This window comes from Amblyraja radiata, chromosome 1 (genome assembly GCF_010909765.2).
Source record: "Amblyraja radiata isolate CabotCenter1 chromosome 1, sAmbRad1.1.pri, whole genome shotgun sequence".
Classification (NCBI taxonomy): Eukaryota; Metazoa; Chordata; class Chondrichthyes; order Rajiformes; family Rajidae; genus Amblyraja; species Amblyraja radiata.
This window is the reverse complement of record NC_045956.1, coordinates 125,412,429-125,436,328: the sequence shown is the minus strand read 5'-3', so window position 1 is coordinate 125,436,328 and position 23,900 is coordinate 125,412,429. Positions and strand designations below refer to the sequence as shown.

Here is a 23,900-nt window from a genome sequence, read left to right as displayed (position 1 = left end):
CTAAACAAAATGTTCTTCAAATGGATCAGGAAGCTTGTTTGATAGAGATAATCTCAAAGTTACAGTTACAACTATTTACATAAACAGACTGTCTTTGAAAGATTTGTGAATAAATATATCAAGAGGCTATCTGTCTCATGTTGGTAAAGTTGCTCTGTGAAAGCAGCATAATTTACAATAATTCGGAGAAACCAAAGAGATATGCTAAATGTATTATCAGTGGGCATAATTGGATCCTGGGAATAATCCTGGAGACAGTTAGTTCAGAATATATGTCTTCAGAATACAATATAATACAATAATAGTTAGAAAATGTTTCTGCTTAAGTAGAAATAAAGTAATAGAAGGTAAATAACATATTTAGAGCAGACCTTTGTCAAGGAACATCTTTTAGAAAAAGCAATAGTCTAATAGTTTTGAAGGCAGCAGTATAAAATATAGGAAGAGCGCAACACAGGGCACAAGCTACAAATTCCTTTCATCCAAATATATTTACTTAATATTCCGGGGTGGGAGTTTGCAACCTTCACGTGGTCCGCCCTGTTTCGACGAATGCAATCAACCAAATAGAACAAGTTGTCCTACAACTTTAGGCTGTGCACGCCATACGCAAGAAGAAGAAGAAGACTCAATATTCCAACTGACTTACCAAATCTAAATAGTTTAGAGACCAGACAGATCCTGCAGATCCTCCAGACAGATTATTTCCTTTCCAAAGCAGATATCCTGACACTGACATTCTTCAGCTAGAGGGCATTACCCCTGACAGACTTGCCAGAAATATAAAATACAACAATGAAGAAGATTTACAAAATAAAGCCAAAGCAACTCACTTGTTTGGCAGCTTATCCATTACCCTACACATTCAAGTTATTCACCATTAACACATTGTGGTTGAAGTATGTATCGCCTGCAAAAGACAATGCAGTAAGCTATTCTGATAGGACCTTTCAATTTAATGATCTCTACCATCAAGAAGAACAAGGGTAGCAGACACATGGAAATCTAGACTGGATGAAGGATTTCAACCCAAATGTCGACTATCCATTTCCCTCCACTTGCTCCATGACTCACTTAGTTCCTCCAGTTACTCTCCTGTTTTTGCCACAGATTCTCTTGTGCCTCTCTCCAATCTCTCCTTTTGGTAATGGCCTCTATTCGAGGCAACATCCTGGTGAATCTCCCCTGCAATCTTTCTTACCCTAACACATCCTTTTCTAGGGCGGGTGACAAGCATACTAAAAAATATTATTAACTGTGATGAGACAGTAAAATGTTGCAGAACAAAGGAAGTACTCTGAGTTCACATTGTGGTGGCACCTGGTGACAATCCAAGGTCACAACGAAACATCGTTTCTAGAGGGCGGGGTCTTGGTGTTTGAGGCGCTAGTCACGGGGTCAGTACCTGATTTGGTATTTAAGGCCGGGCAACGCCCGTGTCCTTCGAAGAGTAGGGAACTGTATTAGAGAGATTATACACGTCTAGTGCACACACTTGTGTCCGACTAGTTTTAGGCTGGACTCCTACGAGTCCCCGCTACAACATACAGATTCAGGAAGTAATCAGGAAGTTTAGTGAAACATTGGCCCTTATTGTAAGGAATATTAGACTAAGTGGGACCCATTGGGTCCCATGTTCACACGGGAGGTCTGGTCCCCTAACGCAATATTCCACCTCTCCACCAATTCCAATTTCTGGAGCGCTAGTATGGGTATTGTGGGCTGAAGGGACTGGTTTCCAGAGGGCTAGTATGAACATTGTGGGCCAAATGGATTCTTGGGGTGACAGCTCAGTTACTCAAGCCTGATGTGCTGGCAGCTCACTCACGGCTGGTGGGCGAGCAGTTGACTCACGGCTATTCCTTGAAATTCCATTTCAAGCCGGGTGCGCGGCCACCAAATTCAAATGCAGTTTCCTAACATTTCAAGCAGGATGCAAGGCCACCAAATTCAGGTGCAGTTTCCTACCACTTCAACAGGGTGCAAAGCTACCAAATTCAAGTGCAGTTTCATACCACTTCAAGCAGGGTGCTGGGCCACCAAACTCAAGTGCAGTTTCCTACCACTTCAAGCAGAGTGCAGGGCCACCAAACTCAAGTGCAGTTTCCTACCACTTCAAGCAGGGTACAGGGCCACCAAACTCAAATGCAGTTTCATGCCATTTCAAGCATGGTGCAAGGCCACCAAATGCTAGTGCTGTTTCATACCATTTCATGCAGAGTGCAAGGCCACCAAATTCAAATGCAGTTTCATACCATTTCATGCAGAGTGCAAGGCCACCAAATTCAAATGCAGTTTCATACCATTTCATGCAGGGTGCAAGGCCACCACATTCAAATGCAGTTTCATACCATTTCAAGCAGGGTGAAACCACCATAAAACCCACACAAAACACCACCTAAACACCACACTCACAGTTCAATAGACATTCAGTGTGTTCAGTTGATTCACAGCTCAGACAGTCGTGACCTCTCCCTCCCCCATCTTGCAGAGACTGAGCCACACCCACCCTTCCGGGTTTTATAATCCCTCGCCCTCCCACCGGAAAGGGTGTGGTTTCATTGCGTGATTGACAGGAGAGAGATTCTCAACAATTTTTTAAACACTAATAACACTTTTATTTTTTTATTAATGGGAAGAATCCTCTGCAGCTGATGAGCGGAGGGGGACTGAGTAAGGTGGCCAAAAATCACAGCCGTAAGTGGAATCATTTTATCTAAAATCAATATACAGTGCAAACAGGAAGTTGTCAAGTTACCACCATCACCAACAACCATTTGCAGTGCAACTTTTCAAAGCAGTTACCGCCACTACCAACAACCATTTTCAGTGCAGCATTTCAAAGCAGTTACCGCCACCACCAACAACCATTTGCAGTGCAGCATTTCAAAGCTATTACCGCCACCATCAACAACCATTTGCAGTGCAGCATTTCAAAGCAATTACCACCACCAATAACCATTTGCAGTGCAGCATTTCAAAGCAGTTACCACCACCACCAACAACCATTTGCAGTGCAGCATTTCAAAGCAATTACCACCACCAACAACCATTTGCAGTGCAGCATTTCAAAGCAGTTACCGCCACCACCAACAACCATTTGAAGTGCAGCATTTCAAAGCAGTTACCGCCACCACCAACAACCATTTGCAGTGCAGCATTTCAAAGCTATTACCGCCACCATCAACAACCATTTGCAGTGCAGCATTTCAAAGCAACCACATTTTCATTTTCAAACCACATTAAGGGCACTCATAGTTGAGTAGACATGTGTTCCGTGTTATTCAAAGCTCAGAGAGACGTGACCCTCTCGCTTCCTCCATCTTGCAGAGACTGAGTGAGGCACAACACTTCCGGGTTTTATAGTCCCTCCCCCCTCCCACCAGCAGGGGCAGCAGAGAGAATGTCAACATTTTTTAAACATTAATAACTCTTTTATTTTTCATCGATGGGAAAAATCCTCTTGTCCTACGCAGCGGAGGTGGACTCTGAGTAAGATGGCCAAAATTCAGTCGTAAGTGGCAGCGTTATTTCAAAAATCATGAAACAGAAAAACAGGAAGTGGTCAAGATCTTACTTTTAGTAATATAGATGACTTCTCTCAGGGGATCATTGATCTTTGGAATTCTTTATCCCAGGCAAATGTGGAATTGGGAATTAGTGAATATATTTAAGGCAGAGGTTTGAACCACCAGGAACAAAGTATTGATGTTAAAATTAGAACAATCGTGATTTTATTGAATGGCAGTCCAGACTGAAGGGTCTCATAGGTTTATTTGTGCTCCTGTTTTGTATGTTCTTATATTCTAAGTTTGGAAGGGAATCAACTATAGTACATTTTCCTTGGAGAAATGTATCCCTTGATTATCATGCGATGTAGTTAAGGCATAAAAATCGAGGAGGATGACAGTTACATCAAAGGAGTATTTACCATATGTTTATAACCACGTGTGTAATGCTAGATGAGGTTTTTAAAGCCATGTAGTGGCTTGTAGATATCAACAGCAAACATTTAAAATGTGTGGCAGGGTGGTTGTAAATAGCAAATATTTACAGGACTGTAGATAGAGACAAAATGCTGGAGTGACTCAGTGGCTCAGGCAGCATCTCTGGAGAAAAGGAATAGGTGAGGTTTTGGGTCAAGTCCCTTCATCAGACTGAGAGTCAGGGAACCCTCAGTAACTCTCAGTCTGATGAAGGGTCTTGCTTTGAAACATCACCTGTTCCTTTTCTCCAGAGATGCTACCTGAACCCCTAGTTACTCCGGCACTTTGTGTCTATTTTCGATGTAAACCAGCATCTGCAGTTCCTTTTTACACATATGCAGGACTGTGCAATCTTGTAAGCTTTGCCTGATTCTTTTTAGCATGCTTTTCTTGTTATACCTATGAATTTGTTGAATAGTTGACTGTTTTGGTCATGCCTTTAAATATCCCCTTTGACAGCTTTTCTTGACCACCATAAACAGATCCTATCCCCTCTGAAATATCTGGGACAGTAGCATCTGTGCTGAAGACTGAGAAACGTTGGAACCTTGTGCCATGCATCAGATCTCTCTTACATTGTGACAGCTGGCTTATTAAGCTGTAGCCCATGTTTCGAAAGCTGTTGCAGTACTATTACGACTACTTGTTACCAAACAAGTTGCAACCAAACTAAGATGATGATAATGCTGGAACCAATTCCAGAATATCCAAATTATTCTGAATTTGGAGGTTTTGTCAGGACCCTGCTACATGTGGGTGGAGATGTTACCCAAGCATGTTCCTTCATAACTCTTTACAATTTACAGTTCTTCAACAAATGAGGTAGGCCAGATAACAGTCAGACATGGGCTGATATATGTGGCAAGGCAGAAATGCAAGGCAATGAGCATCTCTGATAAGAGAGAGGTTATTTACCTATCATTGACATTCAATGATTTCACTATTGCCAAGTTCTCTAACCATCAATACCTTGTGGTCACCATTAAACATAATCCCACCTGGACCAGTCACATAAATAACAAGGCTGCAAGAACATTTCAGATGGTGGATATGCTATGGTAGATGACTCATCTCTTGACACCCCAGGCCTTTTCACCATCTTTAAGACAAACAGGAGCATAACAGAAACAGAGCATAACAGCGTAACTGAAATCTATTCACATGGAGGAATGCTGTGTCAACAACTTTCAGGACAAAGCAGCTTGCTTGATTGATACTTTATAAATTTACCAATGCATTCATTCCATCAACCACCCGTGGCTGCAATGTGCACCATCTATACGCACCCAATGCACTTTGGTTATTTAAATAGATGACTTTGTTTGCGAGTCAGGTACAGATGACCTTAGATGATTGCTCCAGCAGAATATGAATTCTAAACTAATGGTAAGTGCAGCATGACTTTTGTCGGTTAATATGTCTTTGTTGTGGATGTTTCAATGGTGGCTCCTCGGTGTGGCATAACCAGATGTAAAAGGAGAGAAACCCACCAGTAAGACAGACCTTGGTGAAGAACTCTGAAGCAGGAGTGAAAACGTGACAATATATTAAACTGAAACTGAACAAGAACAATTTCCCAGAAACCCTGGAAGAATGGCAAAGGAGGACTATGCCAGCCCTTCCCTGCGTTGCTGTCAAAATACATCTCACAGACTGAAGATCCTCTTCAGCTCTACTCCCAGACAGTGGGAGTAGTTTAGGCAAATATACCACATGGCTTTAGGGATTCCACAGACAGTACATGATGGCAACACTCCAGTGTTAGGGTTAGGATGTTGCTTGCTTCAGCATCAAGTAGTGTTGATGTAATGTCCACTTGATTATCAAAGACATAACCAATGCCCAGACTTCACCTTTACTAGGCACTGATAGGTGGCAGGATACAGAACAATATTCTCTAATATTCTCTAACACCACTCTCTAATATTGTCAACCTGCCTTTCCATAAAAGATTATCATGTTTGAGATGCATTAAAATAAAATGAAGGATAATAACTGAAGTTTGCAGCGACCACCAAGCATGCAGCTCACTCCAGTGAGAAAAATGATTGAAAATGCATTGCTAAGTGATAGCCTCACCATGAAGAAGCTTAACATTAATACGCCTGCTTGAATGGATGCATTGCCATAAAGAAGACTGGCAAGTTTTTCCTGTACTTGTGTCTGTTACGGTGGTAGTGAGAGTTGAATATGTTGGATTCTGGAGTAGTTCCTGAGGATTCTGGAGTAGTTCCTGAGGATTCTGGAGTAGTTCCTGAGGATTGGAGGGTAGCTAATGTAACCCTACTTTTGAAAAAGGGAGGGGAAGAGAAAAGGGGGAATTACAGACCGGTTAGTCTAACATCGGTAGTGGGGAAACTGCTAGAATCAGTTATTAAAGATGGGATAGCAGCACATTTGGAAAGTGGTGAAATCATTGGACAAAGTCAGCATGGATTTACGAAAGGTAAATCATGTCTGACGAATCTTATAGAATTTTTCGAGGATGTAACTAGTAGAGTGGATAAGGGAGAACCAGTGGATGTGTTATATCTGGACTTTCAGAAGGCTTTTGACAAGGTCCCACATAAGAGATTAGTATACAAACTTAAAGCACACGGTATTGGGGGTTCAGTATTGATGTGGATAGAGAACTGGCTGGCAAACAGGAAGCAAAGAGTAGGAGTAAACGGGTCCTTTTCACAATGGCAGGCAGTGATTAGTGGGGTACCGCAAGGCTCAGTGCTGGGACCCCAGCTATTTACAATATATATTAATGATTTGGACGAGGGAATTGAATGCAACATCTCCAAGTTTGCGGATGACACGAAGCTGGGGGGCAGTGTTAGCTGTGAGGAGGATGTTAGGAGGCTGCAAGGTGACTTGGATAGGCTGGGTGAGTGGGCAAATGCATGGCAGATGCAGTAAAATGTGGATAAATATGAGGTTATCCACTTTGGTGGCAAAAACAGGAAAGTAGACTATTATCTAAATGGTGGCCGATTTGGAAAAGGGGAGATGCAATGAGACCTGGGTGTCATGGTACACCAGGCATTGAAAGTAGGCATGCAGGTGCAGCAGGCAGTGAAAAAAGTGAATGGTATGTTAGCATTCATAGCAAAAGGATTTGAGTATAGGAGCAGGAAGGTTCTACTGCAGTTGTACACGGTATTGGTGAGACCACACCTGGAGTATTGTGTACAGTTTTGGTCTCCAAATCTGAGGAAAGACATTCTTGCCTTAGAGGGAGTACAGAGTGCTGGGACCGTTCACAGTGAATCACTCCTGGCTCTAGAAATCTGTCAAATATTCTTGGTCACTCTTCAGCAATTGAAGATATCACACTGCAGTTCTTGGATGATTATCAGCATTGGTGCAAATGAGTAGTAAACATCCCTTTCAGAGCATTGATGTTAATTAGCATGGAATCAGTTTGTCAGATAGACTGGGATATAAAGGTGTGGGCTCCTCGTGAAAAGTTGTGTTAGTGCACTTGTTGAAGTGCAGAGAGATTTTTCTAAACCTTTAGCGTTCATCTGTTAGTAACAGGTTTATCTACATTACATTGTACCATTTAAATGCATGAACAGTTTTGAGATATAGTGCTATTTGAAGTCAATAATTTTAATACAATATTTTAAGAATTACCTTTAGGATTGCTGTGTAAGTAGGGAAGGTGAGGATGCTGTGAGAGTTCCATATGTTTGGCCCTTTCTTGCAGAAAAACTTCCAACAACTTTGCTGAAGGAGGAGCAGTCCATGCTTTGTGAGGCAAAATATGATTGGTATCTTTAGCCCAAAGACCATCCAAAATTTGTTGAGCACTGGTTCGATTCACAAACAAGTCATGTTCACTGCGGCTCTTTTGGGATATGTGCGCAAAATGATGTGTACTAGCTTTACTATCTGCGTTCTGAATCATACAAGGTGAATTTGAAAACAGAGGATAGTTACGCATTGGTGGCGGAAGGCTCTCTGTCTGTATAGGGGGAAGACTTTTATATATTTGGTTTTTGTTTGAAGGCCGGCATTTTCGAATTGTAAGCTCTGCAGTTGTTTTCCTCAGTCTATTCTCTTGTACCCGCTTTTCCAGGTCATCACAATTTTTGGGATCCAAAATGCAATCAAAAGTTGTTATGATCTCATCAACTTCAGAAGTTTCATCTCTCAGACATTTGTCCTTGTTTTTATCTTTCCGAGTGATTTTTTGCTCATCTTTTTTCTTCTTACAGGAGAATATCTGGTTCAAAACACTAAAACGTCCCTCCTTCTTCTTTGTGCTTTGAGCAGATTGCTGTCTTATAGGGTCAGATCTGTGGTAAATAATAACATTTGCAAGAATTTTTAAATTGATTTTATTACATTTTTAATTTGACTATTATTTAAAACATTAAGTAACCATTGATTTTTATGGATTTTTTGTAATGTTTAGTTTCATACTATGTTATTGTTTGATCATTGGCGAGAGACATAAATCATGTTTTTATAGTTTTCTTCCCTGTATTTAGTTTGTTACTTTAAATGAATTATTTTTACATTTTTTATTACTATATATATATTGAAGTCTGTTCACAGTTACTGATTTGCTTATTTGATATTGTTACCGACCAAGTGCATTTTGTACCGGCAAATGCTCTTGTGTGCCGATTTTATGTGAAGGGATTAATGTTACCATTAGTGTTTTGAGGGGCATGTTAATTTGTACATTTTATTCTTACTTGAGTTGTAAATTCAACTGGGCTAGCTTTCATTTGAGGACCAATTGTAGCTTTAGCCATTTAGTTCATTTTTCGGTGTTAGTTGCAAAAAACCTATCAGCCGGAATAATATGTTCTCCTATGTGAATAAAACCATATCATTCTCCAAAGATTCTCTATTTTTCACCAGGGATGATTTTAATTTGGACATTCAAAGGTAAATGGTGGTGGAAGAAACTTGTAACTTCTCAAGCTATTCAGCCATTACATTGGTGAGAACAAAGATAGATTAGACAATCGTTTTGCTGAACACTTGCATTCTGCTAACCATTTTAAATCTCCTTCCCTTTCCCATACCAATCTTTCTACCCATGGCTTCCTCCATTGCCAGAGCGAGGCCCTGCGCTAACTGGAAGAACACACCTCATATTCCATTTGGGAAGCTTACAACCCAACGGATTTAACATTGATTTCTCCAATTTCCCACTTGCTCTCTCCTTCCCTTAATCTTCATCCCAGGATACACAAATTGCACTTATTTCCACCACCCAAGTCATCCTGCTCCTTTCCCCTCGTCATCCTCCATCTCCAAGTCCCATAATTACCTTTTTATCTTCCCACTTTTCTCTCCCCACTTGTGCATGTCCACACATATTCCCCCCTTTGCATTCACATTTAACAATTTACTTATCTGTCGCTCTTTTGTTTCCTTTTCACATCTAGCCTTTGTTACATACTCCACCAATCTGCCATTCATCACTTGTATCTGCACCTGGAGTATCGTGTGTAATTTTGGTCTCCTAATTTGAGGAAGGACATTATTGCTATTGGGGGAGTGCAGCGTAGGTTCACCAGGTTAATTCTCGGGTTGGCGGGACTGACATATGATGAAAGAATGGGTCAACTGGGCTTGTATTCACTGGAATTTAGAAGGATGAGAGGGCATCTTATAGAAACGTTTAAAATTCTTAGAGGATTGGCCAGGGTAGATGCAGGAAAAATGTTCCCGATTGTGGGGGAGTCAAGAACCAGGGGTCACAGTTTAAGAATATGAGGTGGGCCATTTAGGACTGAGATCAGGAAAAACCTTTTCACCCGGAGAGTTGTGAATCTGTGGAATTCTCTGCCACAGAAGGCAGTGGAGGCCAATTCACTCGATGTTTTCAAGAGGGAGATAGATTTAGCTCTTAGGGCTAAGGGAATCAAGGGATATGGGGAAAAAAGCCAGAACGTGGTACAGATTTTGAATGATCAACAATGATCATATTGAATGGCGGTGCTGGCTCGAAGGGCCAAATGGCCCACTCCTGCACCTATTTTCTATGTTTCTATGTTATGTATCCATCTATCACTTGCCCCACCTCCACCCCACCTTATTCTCCCTTTCCTGCTTTCCGCCGCCAGCTACATAGGGCTGATGAAGGATCCCAACCCAAAACGTCATCTGTCTATTCCCTCCACAGATGCTGCCTGACCCGCTGAGTTCCTCCAGCCTTTTGTTGTTTGATGAAAGAATCATCCTATTCGCCTTGGAAGAGCATTGTTCACAATGTTTTTGCAGCTTTAGAGCACAGAATTCTTCCTGACATCCTGAATTTGACATTCTCTGCAAAATCAAACTGATTTGACCAATCAGTTTAAATAATCCTTAGAGGTGGCAAAATAGGAAGTAAAAGAAGGAAATTTAAATTGTACTTAAATGTTATATAGAACGCAAGGTAATGATTGGGATATCTGCACGGGACTAATGCAGAAATTTAAACAGGAAGGCACTATTTTAACTTTAATTTTAAAAAATGGCATAAATTAATTTTCTTATTTTAAAATTAAATTTTCATTGTCTGTGAGGTGTTTCACTATGATTGTAACCTACTGTGATGCTATAAACTCAACTGAAAAATAAACTTAATTGTGTTTTATTTTTCTTGTTCAATTATGCAAGGCAATTAATTTGTTTATGCCTTTATAGTGTTTTCATTAATGGTTCCATTGTTGGAGACTTAAATAGTGCATCAATTGGAGGAGAAAGGAAACACAAATATTCCTTTGTGCATTCCTTTGTATCCCTATCTAATTTCAGGTGCCAGAGGTTTTTATCCAGTAATAATGAGAAATATATCACAGCATGTTCTGGGCTATTATGAAATACATTTTGATAAGCCTGAAGAAGGGTCTCAACCCGAAATGTCACCTATTCCTTTCCTCCAGAGATGCTGCCTGACCCGCTGAGTTACTCCAAGTTTTTTGTGTCTATCTTCGATAAGTTTCTTGGAGACATGTAAATTATGCTATTCTACCTGTACTACTCAACTTGCCTAACTGTATTCTGGAAGAGGAAGGAAGGAAGGGAAGTAGAAGGATAACCCATATTCAATAATATTTACAACTGACAAGTGAAGATGCTACCACTGACCAATCTACTTGTTGATTTATTTTAGGGTATTTTAATTATAGGGAGCATCCTGGTGTCCTAAAAATTCTATCTATGTATGCAATGTTGTTTATTTATGTTGTATCACTGCACAGGTTGTAGAACTTCTGCCTCACAGCGTCAGAGACCTGGGTTCAATCCTGACATTGGATGTTGTTGTTGTTGTTGTGGAGTTTGCACGTTCTCCTGTGACCCCATGGGTTTTCTCCAGGTTTCGTTTTTTTTTTAGTTTAGTGATACAGCTCGGAAACAGGCCCTTCGGCCCACCAAGTCCACACCGACCGGCGATCCCCGCCCATTAACACTATCCTGCACACACTAGGGACAATTTTATACAAAACACGAAGCCAATTAACCTACATACCTGTACTTCTTTGGAGTGTGGGAAGAAACTGAAGATCTCGGAGAAAACCCACGCAATCACAAGGATAACGTACAAACTCCGTACAGACAGCACCCATAGCTGGGTATCTGGCGCTGCAAGCGCTGTAAAGCAACAACTCTACCGCTGTGCCACCGAGGCCGGTTTCCTCCCACATCTCAAAGATGTGAGAGTTTGTAAGTTAATTTGTATCTATAAATTGACCCGAATGTGTAGGGAATGGATGCAAAAGTGGGATAATATAGTGTGAATGGGTGATTGATTGTTGACATGGACCTGTTGGGTCACAGGGCCGGTTTCCATGCTGTATCTAGCAATCAATCAATTTAATTTAATTTAATTTAATTTTTAAGATGGTATTACTACCACAGGATAACTAATTAACACATTTTCATAGTAACTTTATAATATAATTATTACTGGGAAAAAGTTAGCATTAGTTCTTGCAATTAGTGTCGGCTTTGTAGCATCATTTTTATTCTTCAGTTTATCTTGTATCCTGGTGGTTTGTCTTTTGAATAGAGTTATTTGCATGATGTTGAACATGACCTATCAGACTTTGTTTCCAACATTGCCCTAAAAGCTGTCCATAATTCTGCAATAATTAGCACAACACATGCAGTCTCATCTGAAAATAGTACGGCTTTTGAGAGAGATGAGCTAACCTGATCATTAGTTTGAATACTATCCTTTATTTAGCCTGATAGATTCACTTTTTGTGTTATACCGTAAGTACTTAATTCAATTCACCAAAGCTAAAAAACCTCGAGTTGAAAAATACAGAAAAGCTGCAATCTTTCATTTGAACATATTTATACTGTAGCCAGGTGATACTCTAGATCAGGGGCAATGTATTATTTATCCAACATGCTCTTCACACAAATAATTGATAGGTTTCTGTGCAACCCACCTATTCTCCTGTGAAAACAGCTTGACACATGCTGTGTGCCCACAGTACATTGCATATGTTAAAGGAGTGTTTTCATTGATATCTCTTGGACTGCTATCCACGCCTAGCTCTATCAAAGATCGCACACAGTCTGTCTTCCCAGCAGCAGCAGCCCAATGAAGTGGTGTCCTGGGGAAATGATAACACATATCAAAAAGGCAACATATTTTACCCCTTGTTAGTAAATACCATTGATTCTTAATACACATATCAACAATGCATGTTTGATCAGATGCTTCGATATGAGTACAGTGGGAAAGCTATGTGGTGAAAATTACAAAGAAGATTTAAGGGTAAGAATAGATTTCAAAGTGTACATTTCTCACTGATTATACTGTGAAACTGCAACTCTGGGTTGAGAAGCAGAAAGAGATTCATGATGTTTGAACCTGGAGCTCTTTAAATTTGTTCAGAGGTTCAGGGTAGATAAGCAGAACTTATCTATAACCAGAACACTTCTGAGAACTTGCAAACTGTCAGATAAAATAATAGCAAGGATGTTTACTGCTATCTCACATGCACAGAATAGGAACGGTAGCAGTATAGTCATAGAGCTATGTAGCACAGAAACAGACCCTTCAGCCCAGCCTATCAATGCTGGCCAAGTTGATAAACTAAATTAATCCTACTTGCCTGCGCTTGGACCACCTTCTTTCAAATCTTTCTTATCGATCTACCACCCACTGTATGAAAAGGTTAACCCACGGGTCCTAATTAAAAATTTCCCCTCTCACTTTAAACCAATGTCCTTCAATTTTAGACTCTCCTACCCTGGGAACTGCATAAATTTATTTTAAAAAGTAAGGTAATTTGGAATACATGTTCTAAGGTTAGGAATGCACTATCACCAAATTTTCAATCTATAAATCATAATGTGCTTTAGTATAAAGCTGGCAAATGAAACTAAACGTTTTCAATGTTCCAAAAGAGCGATTACGCCTCTGCTATTTATGGAATCCTCTTCTGCACTAATTGATAGTAATGTCTAATGACATACAACAATAACCTAGAATGGAAATCATTAAATGCTAAAAGCTTTAGAATAGTCTGTAGACACGATAGAAAGCTATATTATTGCAACTTGTTTTTTTGTTAAATTGTTTTTATTATTTTGCTGAAATGGGCAATAATGATTATAATGCAGTCCAATATGTTTGCTCATCATCTCTTTCTGTTTATGAAACAGAGATTATATGTCGCTTGACATCTGTATTTTGATCCCTTATGCTCATATAACCATTTACTAAGAAATGGGCAAAAACAGATTCCTTTGTCGTGTTTCATAACAGCCGATGTCTCAGGTTTTCTGCACAGCTGCCTGATGAATAAAAAGTATTCACAGTGAGGGCGATCCAAGCCCTTCCCCTCCAGTACATGCTTTTACTCTCATCCATAAACACTCTTCCTCTGATTTTTCCATTCTCACAGTATTACATAGCAAAATTAAGCTCTCTAACAAATGTATTTCAACATTAAGAGTATATATAATTTAAAAATTAAGCTGTTGTCCAAGTTAAAATACCAAATTTTATATACTACCTCGCAGGAAGTTCTGAAGTGCTTCTTAGTTTATATTATTTAAAAAAAATATGGTCTCTGCTGAACTGTAAGGTTTTCACAAACCTGATTTTGGAATGTTGGTTGTGAGATAACTATTAGATGGGACACAAGGAAAACTTCCCCAGCTCTTTATTCAATTAATGCGGTGGGATCTTTTATGTTGGCATAAAAGCATTGTAAGGACCACAGCAGAATCTTGCAAAGGAAGCCACCTCCAATGAGCAATGCTGAAAGTTTAGACTTGACTAGGTGTTTATGTCTTTGAGGTGAATCAAAGATGAAACTGTTATTACTAGGCAAAGCTTGACATTATGATCTCAGCTTTTATGAAGGAAAGGTGGATATGATGCATGCAAGCCTCAAACCAAAAGACAACCTTAACTGGCAAAACTCTTTACACTAATTTGCACTGGAGTTCTAACTAAAGCTGGTCAACTCCATTACCTGGCTGGTGAGGAATTTGAGGAAGGACATTCTTGCTATTGAGGGAGTGCAGCGTAGGTTCACAAGGTTAATTCCCGGGATGGCGGGACTGGCATATGCTGAGAGAATGGAGCGGCTGGGCTTGTACACTGGAATTTAGAAGGATGAGAGGAGATCTTATTGAAACATAAAAGATTATTAAGGGTTTGAACATGCTAGAGGCAGGAAACGTGTTCCTGATGTTGGGGGAGTCCAGAACCAGGGTCCACAGTTTAAGAATAAGGGGTAAGCCATTTAGAACAGAGACGAGGAAACATTTTTTCACACGGAGAGTTGCGAATCAGTGGAATTCTCTGCCTCAGAGGGCGGTGGAGGCCAGTTCTCTGGATACTTTCAAGAGAGAGCTAGATAGGGCTCTTAAAGATAGCGGAGTCAGGGGATATGGGGAGAAGGCAGGAACAGGGTACTGATTGTGGATGATTAGCCATGTTCACATTGAATGGCGGTGCTGGCTCGAAGAGCCGTATGGCCTACTCCTGCACCTATTGTCTATTGAGGGGAATAGAACATTACTGCAATTGCGGACCTGGGGTACTAGGTAAAGTTGACCAAGTGGTAAGTGAAGAATGAATGGGAGCAAAGATGATTTGGAGATGATTCAGCCAACCTTGAAATAAGAACCCCCAACCTTATTCCCTCAAAGACACTTCCTATAGGCACCCTATTCGCTCATTGATGCCTTCCTTTTTCACACAGAGAGTGGTGAATCTCTGGAACACTCTGCCACAGAAGGTAGTTGAGGCCAGTTCATTGGCTATATTTAAAAGGGAGTTAGATGTGGTCCTTGTGGCTAACGGGATCAGGGGGTATGGGGAGAAGGCAGGTACGGGATATTGAGTTGGATGATCAGCCATGATCATATTGAATGGCGGTGCAGGCTCGAAGGGCCAAATGGCCTTCTCCTGCACCTATTTTCTATGTTTCTATGTTTCCTAAATGGACACACTAGGAAACCATCAACGATGAATTGTTTCTTTCATTTTCTCTCATTTTATTTGTTCCCTTTTTAATTTCTGTAAGATTGGACATGTTGATATCAGGGCATCAACTTTAGTGATCAATTCTCTGATTTGCAAAAGTATGCCTTCGACTAAATAGCAACTGCATGACGCTATATTAGAAATTTTGCTCCAAAAAAACCTTAAAGAAACTGAAAAAAGAGTATCTTCCATTCTGCTTTCTTTTTTGCTTAAATGTAAATAACAAAATAAATGGATTTGTGCATGTGTGTTATTAATAAGGCATTTAGCAACACAATTTACTTTATACTGCCTAACAAAAGCAAAGAGGTGGTAGTAGTTCAGGAAATACTAGTATGTTTGATAGTCCTGGGATAGTTCTGGTTCATGTATCCTTAAATGCATAGTATGTAACTTTTGTGCTAATATAATTATATATGGATTTTCCTACAAATTACACAAACATAAGATATGACATCGCATGGAATAGTTATAGTACCTGTCATCCACATCAAGTGATTGCAGATTGCACTCTGGTATTCTTGCAAGTTCATAGATGATATCACTGTACCCAGCTGCTGCTGCTATATGAACACTGGTCTTTCCATTTTCATCATCATAGTTTATTATAGATGGGGTCAGGTGATGATCCAAAATTATAGAAGTCATGATTCTATTCCCACTCTGGTGAAAAGGACAAAGGGTGAACATTGCAACATTCAACAGTGATGGTAGTCTTCCATTTTCTGATATTATGAGCTGGGGTAGAATCAACAAAGTAGAATTGATAAAAAATATATAGAAACATAGAAACATAGAAAATAGGTGCAGGAGTAGGCCATTCGGCCCTTCGAGCCTGCACCGCCATTCAATATGATCATGGCTGATCATCCAACTCAATATCCTGTACCTGCCTTCTCTCCATACCCCCTGATCCCTTAACCACAAGGGCCACACCTAACTCCCTCTTAAATATAGCCAATGAACTGGCCTCAACTACCTTCTGTGGCAGAGAATTCCAGAGATTCACCACTCTCTGTGTGAAAAATGTTTTTCTCATCTCGGTCCTAAAAGATTTCCCCCTTATCCTTAAACTGTGACCCCTTGTTCTGGACTTCCCCAACATCGGGAACAATCTTCCTGCATCTAGCCTGTCCAACCCCTTAAGAATCTTCTAAATTCTAGCGAGTACAAGCCGAGTCTATCCAGTCTTGAGTGTATTGAGTGACATGTTAGACTGATATTATTCAGAAATGCTATTAGGTTATCTGCAAAGTCAGTTATAATGCTTTCATTATTAAAAATGTATTACAAATATTAACGTTTACACTCTCACCATGTCTTGTACACAATAGTTGTTTGGCATAAAGCTTAGAGCTAAAAGAAAATCATAATCTGCTACATTACAATTGCATCGCAACTTAGCACCAGAGGCTATTGGCTAATATTCAATTGGTTTTGAAGAGATTTTAGACAGTCTGAAAGTTATTCTTTTAAGACATAAAACAATTAATATGGATTATTGTGAATTATTAAGTTTGGCATGCAAAACAGAAAGGCAGAATATTACTTAAATGGCAATAAATTGAAAATAGTTGATGTGTTTGTACCCCTCTTTCTGAAAGGAAACATGTAGAAACAAGGAATTGGAGATGTCGCTTTATAAAAAAAAGAACACAAAGTGCCGGATTAACTCAGCAGGTAAGACAGCATTTCTGGAATGCTGTTTTGGCTCGGAATTCTTCTTCTGAGAGCAAAAAGCAGGTGTAGAAAACAGTTAAGAAGCCAAATAACTATGTTGACCTTCATAATAACAGGATTTAAATACAGTGGCAAAGATTCTTCCAAAATTATGTGGGAACTTGGTGAGACCACATCAGGAGTATTATGTGTTCAACTTACTGAAGAAAGGATATGCATGTCCTGGAATGACTGCAATAACTGTTCACCAGATTAATTTCTGGGTTGACAGGGCTGGTACAAGAGGAGTGATTAGACCCATGTTCACTAGAATTTAGAATGATGAAAGTAGATAGAATGTAGCACAGGAGTAAGTCCTTTGCTGAGCAATGTCCATATCAAACCTGATTCCCTCCATTCCCTATATATCCATTTGCCTATGCAACAGTCAATCAATGAACTTAGGACTTGTCCTTTTAGTTTAGTTCCAGATCATACCAGTTTACCCCTCCATATACTACTCGAGTAACCAGCTACTTAAGTAACTGAATGTGATTTTAAAACATAATCTTACCTGCACTGCCCAGTGAAGGGCTGTTTTAAAGTCTTTATCAACCAAGGTTGGATCAGCTCCTTTTTGTAATAAAGCCTGGACATGTTGTGGCCGGTTATGAAAAGCAGCCCAATGAAGTGGGGTCATACCCTGGAACATTAAGATATTCGTGTTACAAACCAGTAACAAGCTTTTTCATTGTCATGTGTTGGGATTTTTTGGATGTGCCCCAAAATAATTATGATTGAGTTGTTATGAGTGTTTTTGCACAGTTTTAACATAATGAAGACTGCAATGTTATGAACTTGAAAATAAAGATCAAGTTTCCAAAGTTTTGCATATTTATGTAACATTTTTACAACTTTTTATTTTTCTCAAGCTAGTATATGCAGTTTAGGTTTTTCTGAAATGTAATCTTCAAGTGCTATTTTTCAGGCATCTATGATCATTCAGGCAGTAAGTCAAATGTGAAACGATAAAGTATTGCACAAGACTTTGAGAGTCCATTGTTATTCGACTATGGACAGGCAAGGCCATCAGCAGAATCAAGGACCAGTTTCAGCCCGGTCATTCCCTCTTCTCCCCTCTCCCATCAGGCAAGAGGTACAGAAGTTAGAAAACGCATACCTCCAGAATCAGGGATAGTTTTATCAGGCAACTGAACTGTCCTCTCAGCAGCTAGAGAGCGGTCCTGACCTCCCATCTACCTTATTGGAGACCTTCTAAGTATCTTTTATTGGACTTTATCTTGCACTAAATGTTAGACCCTTTATCCTGTATCTGCACACTGTGGGAGGCTTACTTGTAATCATTCATAGTCTTTTCGCTGACTGAAAAGCATACAACAAAAAGCTGTTCACTGTGCCTTGGTGCACGTGGCAATAATAAACTAAACTAATCTTGTCGAATACTAACTGAATAAATTAAGCAAACTTCTTCCACATTTTAATTCCTTTGCTCCATTATTTTACATTATAGTATTGAAAGTACAAGTTGACATGGCAAAAAGCATTGGAGCTATAGGCTGAGTGGATCATTCAACTAGATTTGTTTTAGACGTTGGGTGAAGATGGGAGTGAATGCCCAGATACCTGATTCAATTCCCGGCAATGTCATTTTAAGCCGACGAGGTATGTAGTAAATGAAGAAACAGGTGAGGACTGAAGTCGCAAATAATGTGCTTTTCAGTACCAGAATTTCTGGATGAATATAAATTGTTTTGTAAAACATGACTGTATGTCATGTTGTCACTTGCGGGCGGAGCAACAAGGCAAATTCCTTGTATGTGAATACTTTGCCAATAAACTTATTCATTCATTCATTCATTTGCTAGTACAACTCGTCTGTTTTATGTATTATTCAAAAAATGTAGCACATTTTCTGAAGAGTACCCCAATCTTTCTTTTTAATTTATATTGTTCCTTCTGGTCACCTGTCTGTTGGAGAACTACAGATGACAGGATTTTAACGTTGTTAACATGGTTCTAATGCACCAATAATTCACAGGCATTTATTGGAACAATGTAAATAATGTTAAATATAAATCACATTTTCACTTACCTCATTGTCTTGGTGGTTTATTTCACACATAGTAGTTTGCTGCAACAGCAGACCTAGGAGTCTAGAGCAAATAAAATATAGTTTTTAAACAAATGATTACAACAGACAGTAATTTATGTGTTCATTTGTAGATTTCAAAGGCATCATTGGAAGAAGTAGTGTTAATGTATAGGAAGGAACTGCAGCTGCTGGTTTATATCATAGATAGACACAAAATGCTGGAGTAACTCAACGGGTCAGGCAGCATATCTGGAGAAAAATAATTGGTCAAATTTCGGGTCGGAACCCTTCTCCAGAGATACTGCCTGACTGAGTTACTCCAGCGTTTTGTGTCTATCTTTGCAATTAGTGTATCTTATTTATAAAAAATGTTCCTACATATATATATTTAAACCCTGGATACTAGTTACAATACTAGATTTTGCTGGAACGAGCATATTTGCCAGATATAAAACTGTTCTCCATTTGTGTACAACATTGTTGAAGAAGAAATTTGCAAATATTGGATGTTCTGATTTAGTTGTGGGAAGAATCTTCTTGAGAGTACTACACGGATGAAAGCTCAGATGTAGAAACAAGGAACTGCAGATGCAGGTTTACAAAAAAAGACACAAAGTGCTGGAGTAGCTCAGCGGGTCAGGCAGCATAACAGGACACTAATTGCTGGAGTAACTCAGCGGGTAGGCAGCATCTGTGGAGAACATGGATAGGTGACATTTCGGGTTGGGACCTTTCTTCACACTGAAAGCTCCCTGCATATCGAATAAACCACAGTGACAATATGATCCCAGGGGAAAATGAAACCCTTTATGCTTATTTCAGACCAGATGTAGAAATAAAGATTCCACCCCATCTATTGGATATTATAATTGAGGCAAGTTAATTGCAGCATTATTTTTGTCCATGGATCTTTCCTATATCCAAACATCAGAATCTACATTGGTTTTCTGGACTGTATAGCCAATTGGATCTTGACAGCTAGGGTGCCTTTCCATGCCAAGATTATTCTGGAAATCACATTCATTCATAGAATAGGAATGCAGCAATGTATGCTGAAGAGTTGCCAACAACTGTTCTGCATCTTTAGTTGCTGGGACATATGAGTTTCAAGCAGGCACAGTGTTTTCAATATCCAGAAGCACAGGGGAGCTCTCCATTGTGCCTTGAAACATGGCCACTGGGAGAGGATGCGAGTAGAAATGAAGTGTGAGGGATTATGACCCTCCCTCTCCCTGGAATTTCCTTGACCAATGTACTATCCCTAGAAAATAGTGTTGGGTGACCTGAGGGCAAGACTGTTTTACCAAAGGGTCATGAGGGAATCTCATACTCAGTTTTGCAGAAACGTGACTTACCCCCAGCTCTCCAGATTCGAGCCTTCATCACAAATGTTTCTTGATCATTTGTATGGACCGGACGGCATCATCTACCGATTCTACCTCATGGTAGAGTTTTCACGGTGCATGAACATGGTGGTCTTGTACAACTACTACTCTCGCCTCCAGGAACATCTAGAAGTGAAGAGCCATCCCTCTTCATTCCGTCTTCATGACAACAGTCTACATCCTGCCACAGGCAGACGTTTGACAAGCACTAGAGGAGCTGCTCTACATGGTCAACAAACACCACATGATGCAACCCGATGCCTTCTCCATCATAGCCACAGCTGAAAGAGGGTTGAGTTGGGAGCACAACATCCAAGGATACACATCCTATTGCAAAGACAGGCGGGCGAGCTGTTGTATTCGAGGGCTAAATAACTCACAAACTACACTTGGTGTACAGAACCCAAAGTGTATTTATTACAAGCCAAACATGACTACTGCTAAAACCCTGCAGATCTCCCAGGGACCCTCCCTGAGGAAACCTTCATTATGAGACAGAGCCCTCTAGTGGTGACTTCAGGACACAACACGGGCAGAGGGGGTGGGGCGGTCCTGCTGGTAAGGAATGAACCTGGTTGGAATCGGCATGTAAGAAAGCCAATGTTACAGTGGTCATGGGGGAATTGAATATGCAAGTAGACTGGGAAAATCAGGTTGGTACTGGATCTCAAGAGAAAGAATTTGTAGAAATCATTCCATTTGTCTGCATTCTCCTTCTTCCTGCACATAGGCAGCAGAAGAATGCATTATGTTAATTGGTCTTCATCAAACTAGGAATCTTTGTTTTGTTATTTTGCATCATTGTGATAGAAATGGGGGAAGCTTCTGGACTTTTTTGTCACTGCACATCAACATGGTCCTAGGCATATATGTCTGTCCATCAATAATGGGGTATCTGTGCATTCAAGAAAGTCAGCCCTGACAACTGTTCCAATTGTCAACTTCTGTATATCAGTGAGACCAAGCGCAGGCTCGGTGATTGTTTCGCTGAACACCTCCACTCAGTCTGCCTAAACCTACCTGATCTCCCGGTTGCTTAGCACCTTAACTCCTCCTACCATTCCCAATCTGACCTTTCTGTCCTGGGCCTCCTCCAATGTCTCATATTTCGCTTGGGTAGTTTACACACTAGTGGTATGAACATTGACTTTTCATAACTTCAAGTAGCCAAAAAAATGGTGTCAACCCGAAACGTCACCCATTCCTTCTCCAGAGATGCTGCCTGTCCCGCTGTGTTACTCCAGCATTTTTAGGGTGCCTGGGCTCAATGTTAGACCATCGGAGTGTTCCCTAAATGGAAACCTTGGATAATAATCATAATAATAATAATATCTTTTATTGTCATTGCACATATGTGCAACGAGATTTGGTATGCAGCTTCCATCCAATGTCATAACGTAAACAACTAATAAAATTTAGATTTAGATACCCCGAGAAACATGATTTATAAAAAGAACAGTAAAACAGTCAAACAGTCTAAAGTGCAAATGTGTCTGTGCCGGTTCGATGTGCGACATGACCATCCGAGGGAGACAGTTCATGGGGGTGGGGGGCACTCAGTAGGGCCGGTTCATTGCAGCTATAGCTCTGGGGATGAAGCTGTTCCTGAGTCTGGAGGTGCGGGCGTAGAAGGCCTTGTAACATCTGAACCAGAAACCAGAATGTCCAGAATCTACTGAGGACCAGATAGACACAAAATGCCGGAGTAACAGCGGGACAGGCGACATCTCTGGATAGAACCAGACTACCAAGGACCAGATCTGCAGTATTCAAGTCAGGCGATACAGGGACATATAAGTCCAGGTGGGATCCCCGAAAGGCCATCAAGAACATGGAGACACGTTTGGTCTAAAGTGGAGGATCAGATGATGCTTGGCAACTGTGGTAGGGATTTCACATCATCACTTCTATTAACGAGAAACCAAGTAGTTCAAGTGACAGTGACAGTGACACATTTACCTATTTCATTCTATGGTTGCTTCAAAAAAGAGAATGAGGATGTACCTTCAAGAATCCCCAACAACACTGTGATAGACAACAGACAATATGCAATAGACAATAGGTGCAGGAGTAGGCCATTCGGCCCTTCGAGCCAGCACCGCCATTCAATGTGAGCATGGCTTTGGGAGCAACAACAGCAGCAGCAGGAGGAGATTAGCAAGAGATACGACTGATTGGCTCTAGCCCAAGTGGGAGGAGAGAAGTGAGTCAGTGCTGGGAAAACAGCTGAAAACTGAGGAATTTGGTTTGTAAATTGGTAAATCAGGCAATTTATCAGTCAATTTAAGTAAGACTGCTCTTAGGGAGCGGCAGTGAGTGAGCGGCCTTGCGAGGGAAGTGCCCTGTGAGTAAAGTGTGAGTCTTTGGCTCGAGAGTCTTCGGAGAGGAGGCTGAGGAGAGGAGACTACGCAAAACACTGCAGAGGGAGAGACGAAAGAAGGAGATGTCAGGCAAGCTGATTCAGTGTGATGCTTGCAGTATGTGGGAGGTCAAGGACAACGCTGGTGCCTCTGGCTGCTACAAATGCGAAAAGTGCATCCAGGTAGAGCTCCTGAAGGGCCGTGTTGGGGAACTGGAGAAGCAAGTGGATGATCTCCGGTTCGTCCGAGAAACGGAGTCGTTCCTCGACAAGTCCTACAGTACGATTGTTACACCTAAGGTACTGGAAGAGAGAAGGTGGGAGACAGTGAGAACGGGAGGGAAGCATGGAATGCCAACGTCCCCGGGGGTTGTACCTCTTGTGAACAGGTTCACCCACTTAGAAGCTGTCGGGACAGAAAAGGTGTTTACACTGGGCGGCGGACTGGCTTGTGATGCGAATAGGGCTGTTGAGCCAAAACCAAAAAGGCCTAAGGCAGGCAATGCCATTGTAGTGGGAGACTCCATTGTGAGAGGTACGGACAGGGGTTTCTGCGGCAACAGACGGGATGCGAGGATGGTGTGCTGCCTTCCTGGTGCCAGGATCCAGGATGTCACGGACAGAGTGCAGAAAATCCTCAAGGGCGAAGGTGAACATCCGGAAGTGGTAGTGCATGTCGGCACAAACGATGTCGGAAAGAAGGGGATGAATATTCTGCAGCGTGACTTTAGAGAGCTCGGAAAAATGCTGAAAAGCAGGACCTCCAGGGTTGTTATCTCCGGTTTGCTTCCAGTTCCTCGTGCTGGCGAGAGCAGGAACAGGGAGATACGGGACCTGAACGTGTGGCTGAGGAACTGGTGCACGGGGCAGGGATTTAGATTCTTAGATCACTGGGATCTGTTTTGGGGTAAGGGGGAACTGTACAAAAGGGACGGAT

At 40.9% G+C, this 23,900-nt stretch overlaps 1 protein-coding gene across 1 annotated transcript in view; it reads right to left on the bottom strand.

Annotated features, from left to right (window-relative positions):
• ankrd55 (ankyrin repeat domain 55) overlaps window positions 1–23,900 on the bottom strand; it is a 74,445-nt gene that overhangs the window by 3,593 nt on the left and 46,952 nt on the right. The window contains exons 5-9 of the mRNA XM_033030314.1: window positions 19,220–19,280; window positions 17,681–17,809; window positions 15,926–16,110; window positions 12,386–12,553; window positions 7,614–8,278 (exon numbers count right to left, since the gene is read on the bottom strand). Coding sequence (XP_032886205.1) covers window positions 7,614–8,278; window positions 12,386–12,553; window positions 15,926–16,110; window positions 17,681–17,809; window positions 19,220–19,280 — 1,208 coding nt within the window. The remainder of the gene's footprint in view (window positions 1–7,613; window positions 8,279–12,385; window positions 12,554–15,925; window positions 16,111–17,680; window positions 17,810–19,219; window positions 19,281–23,900) is intronic.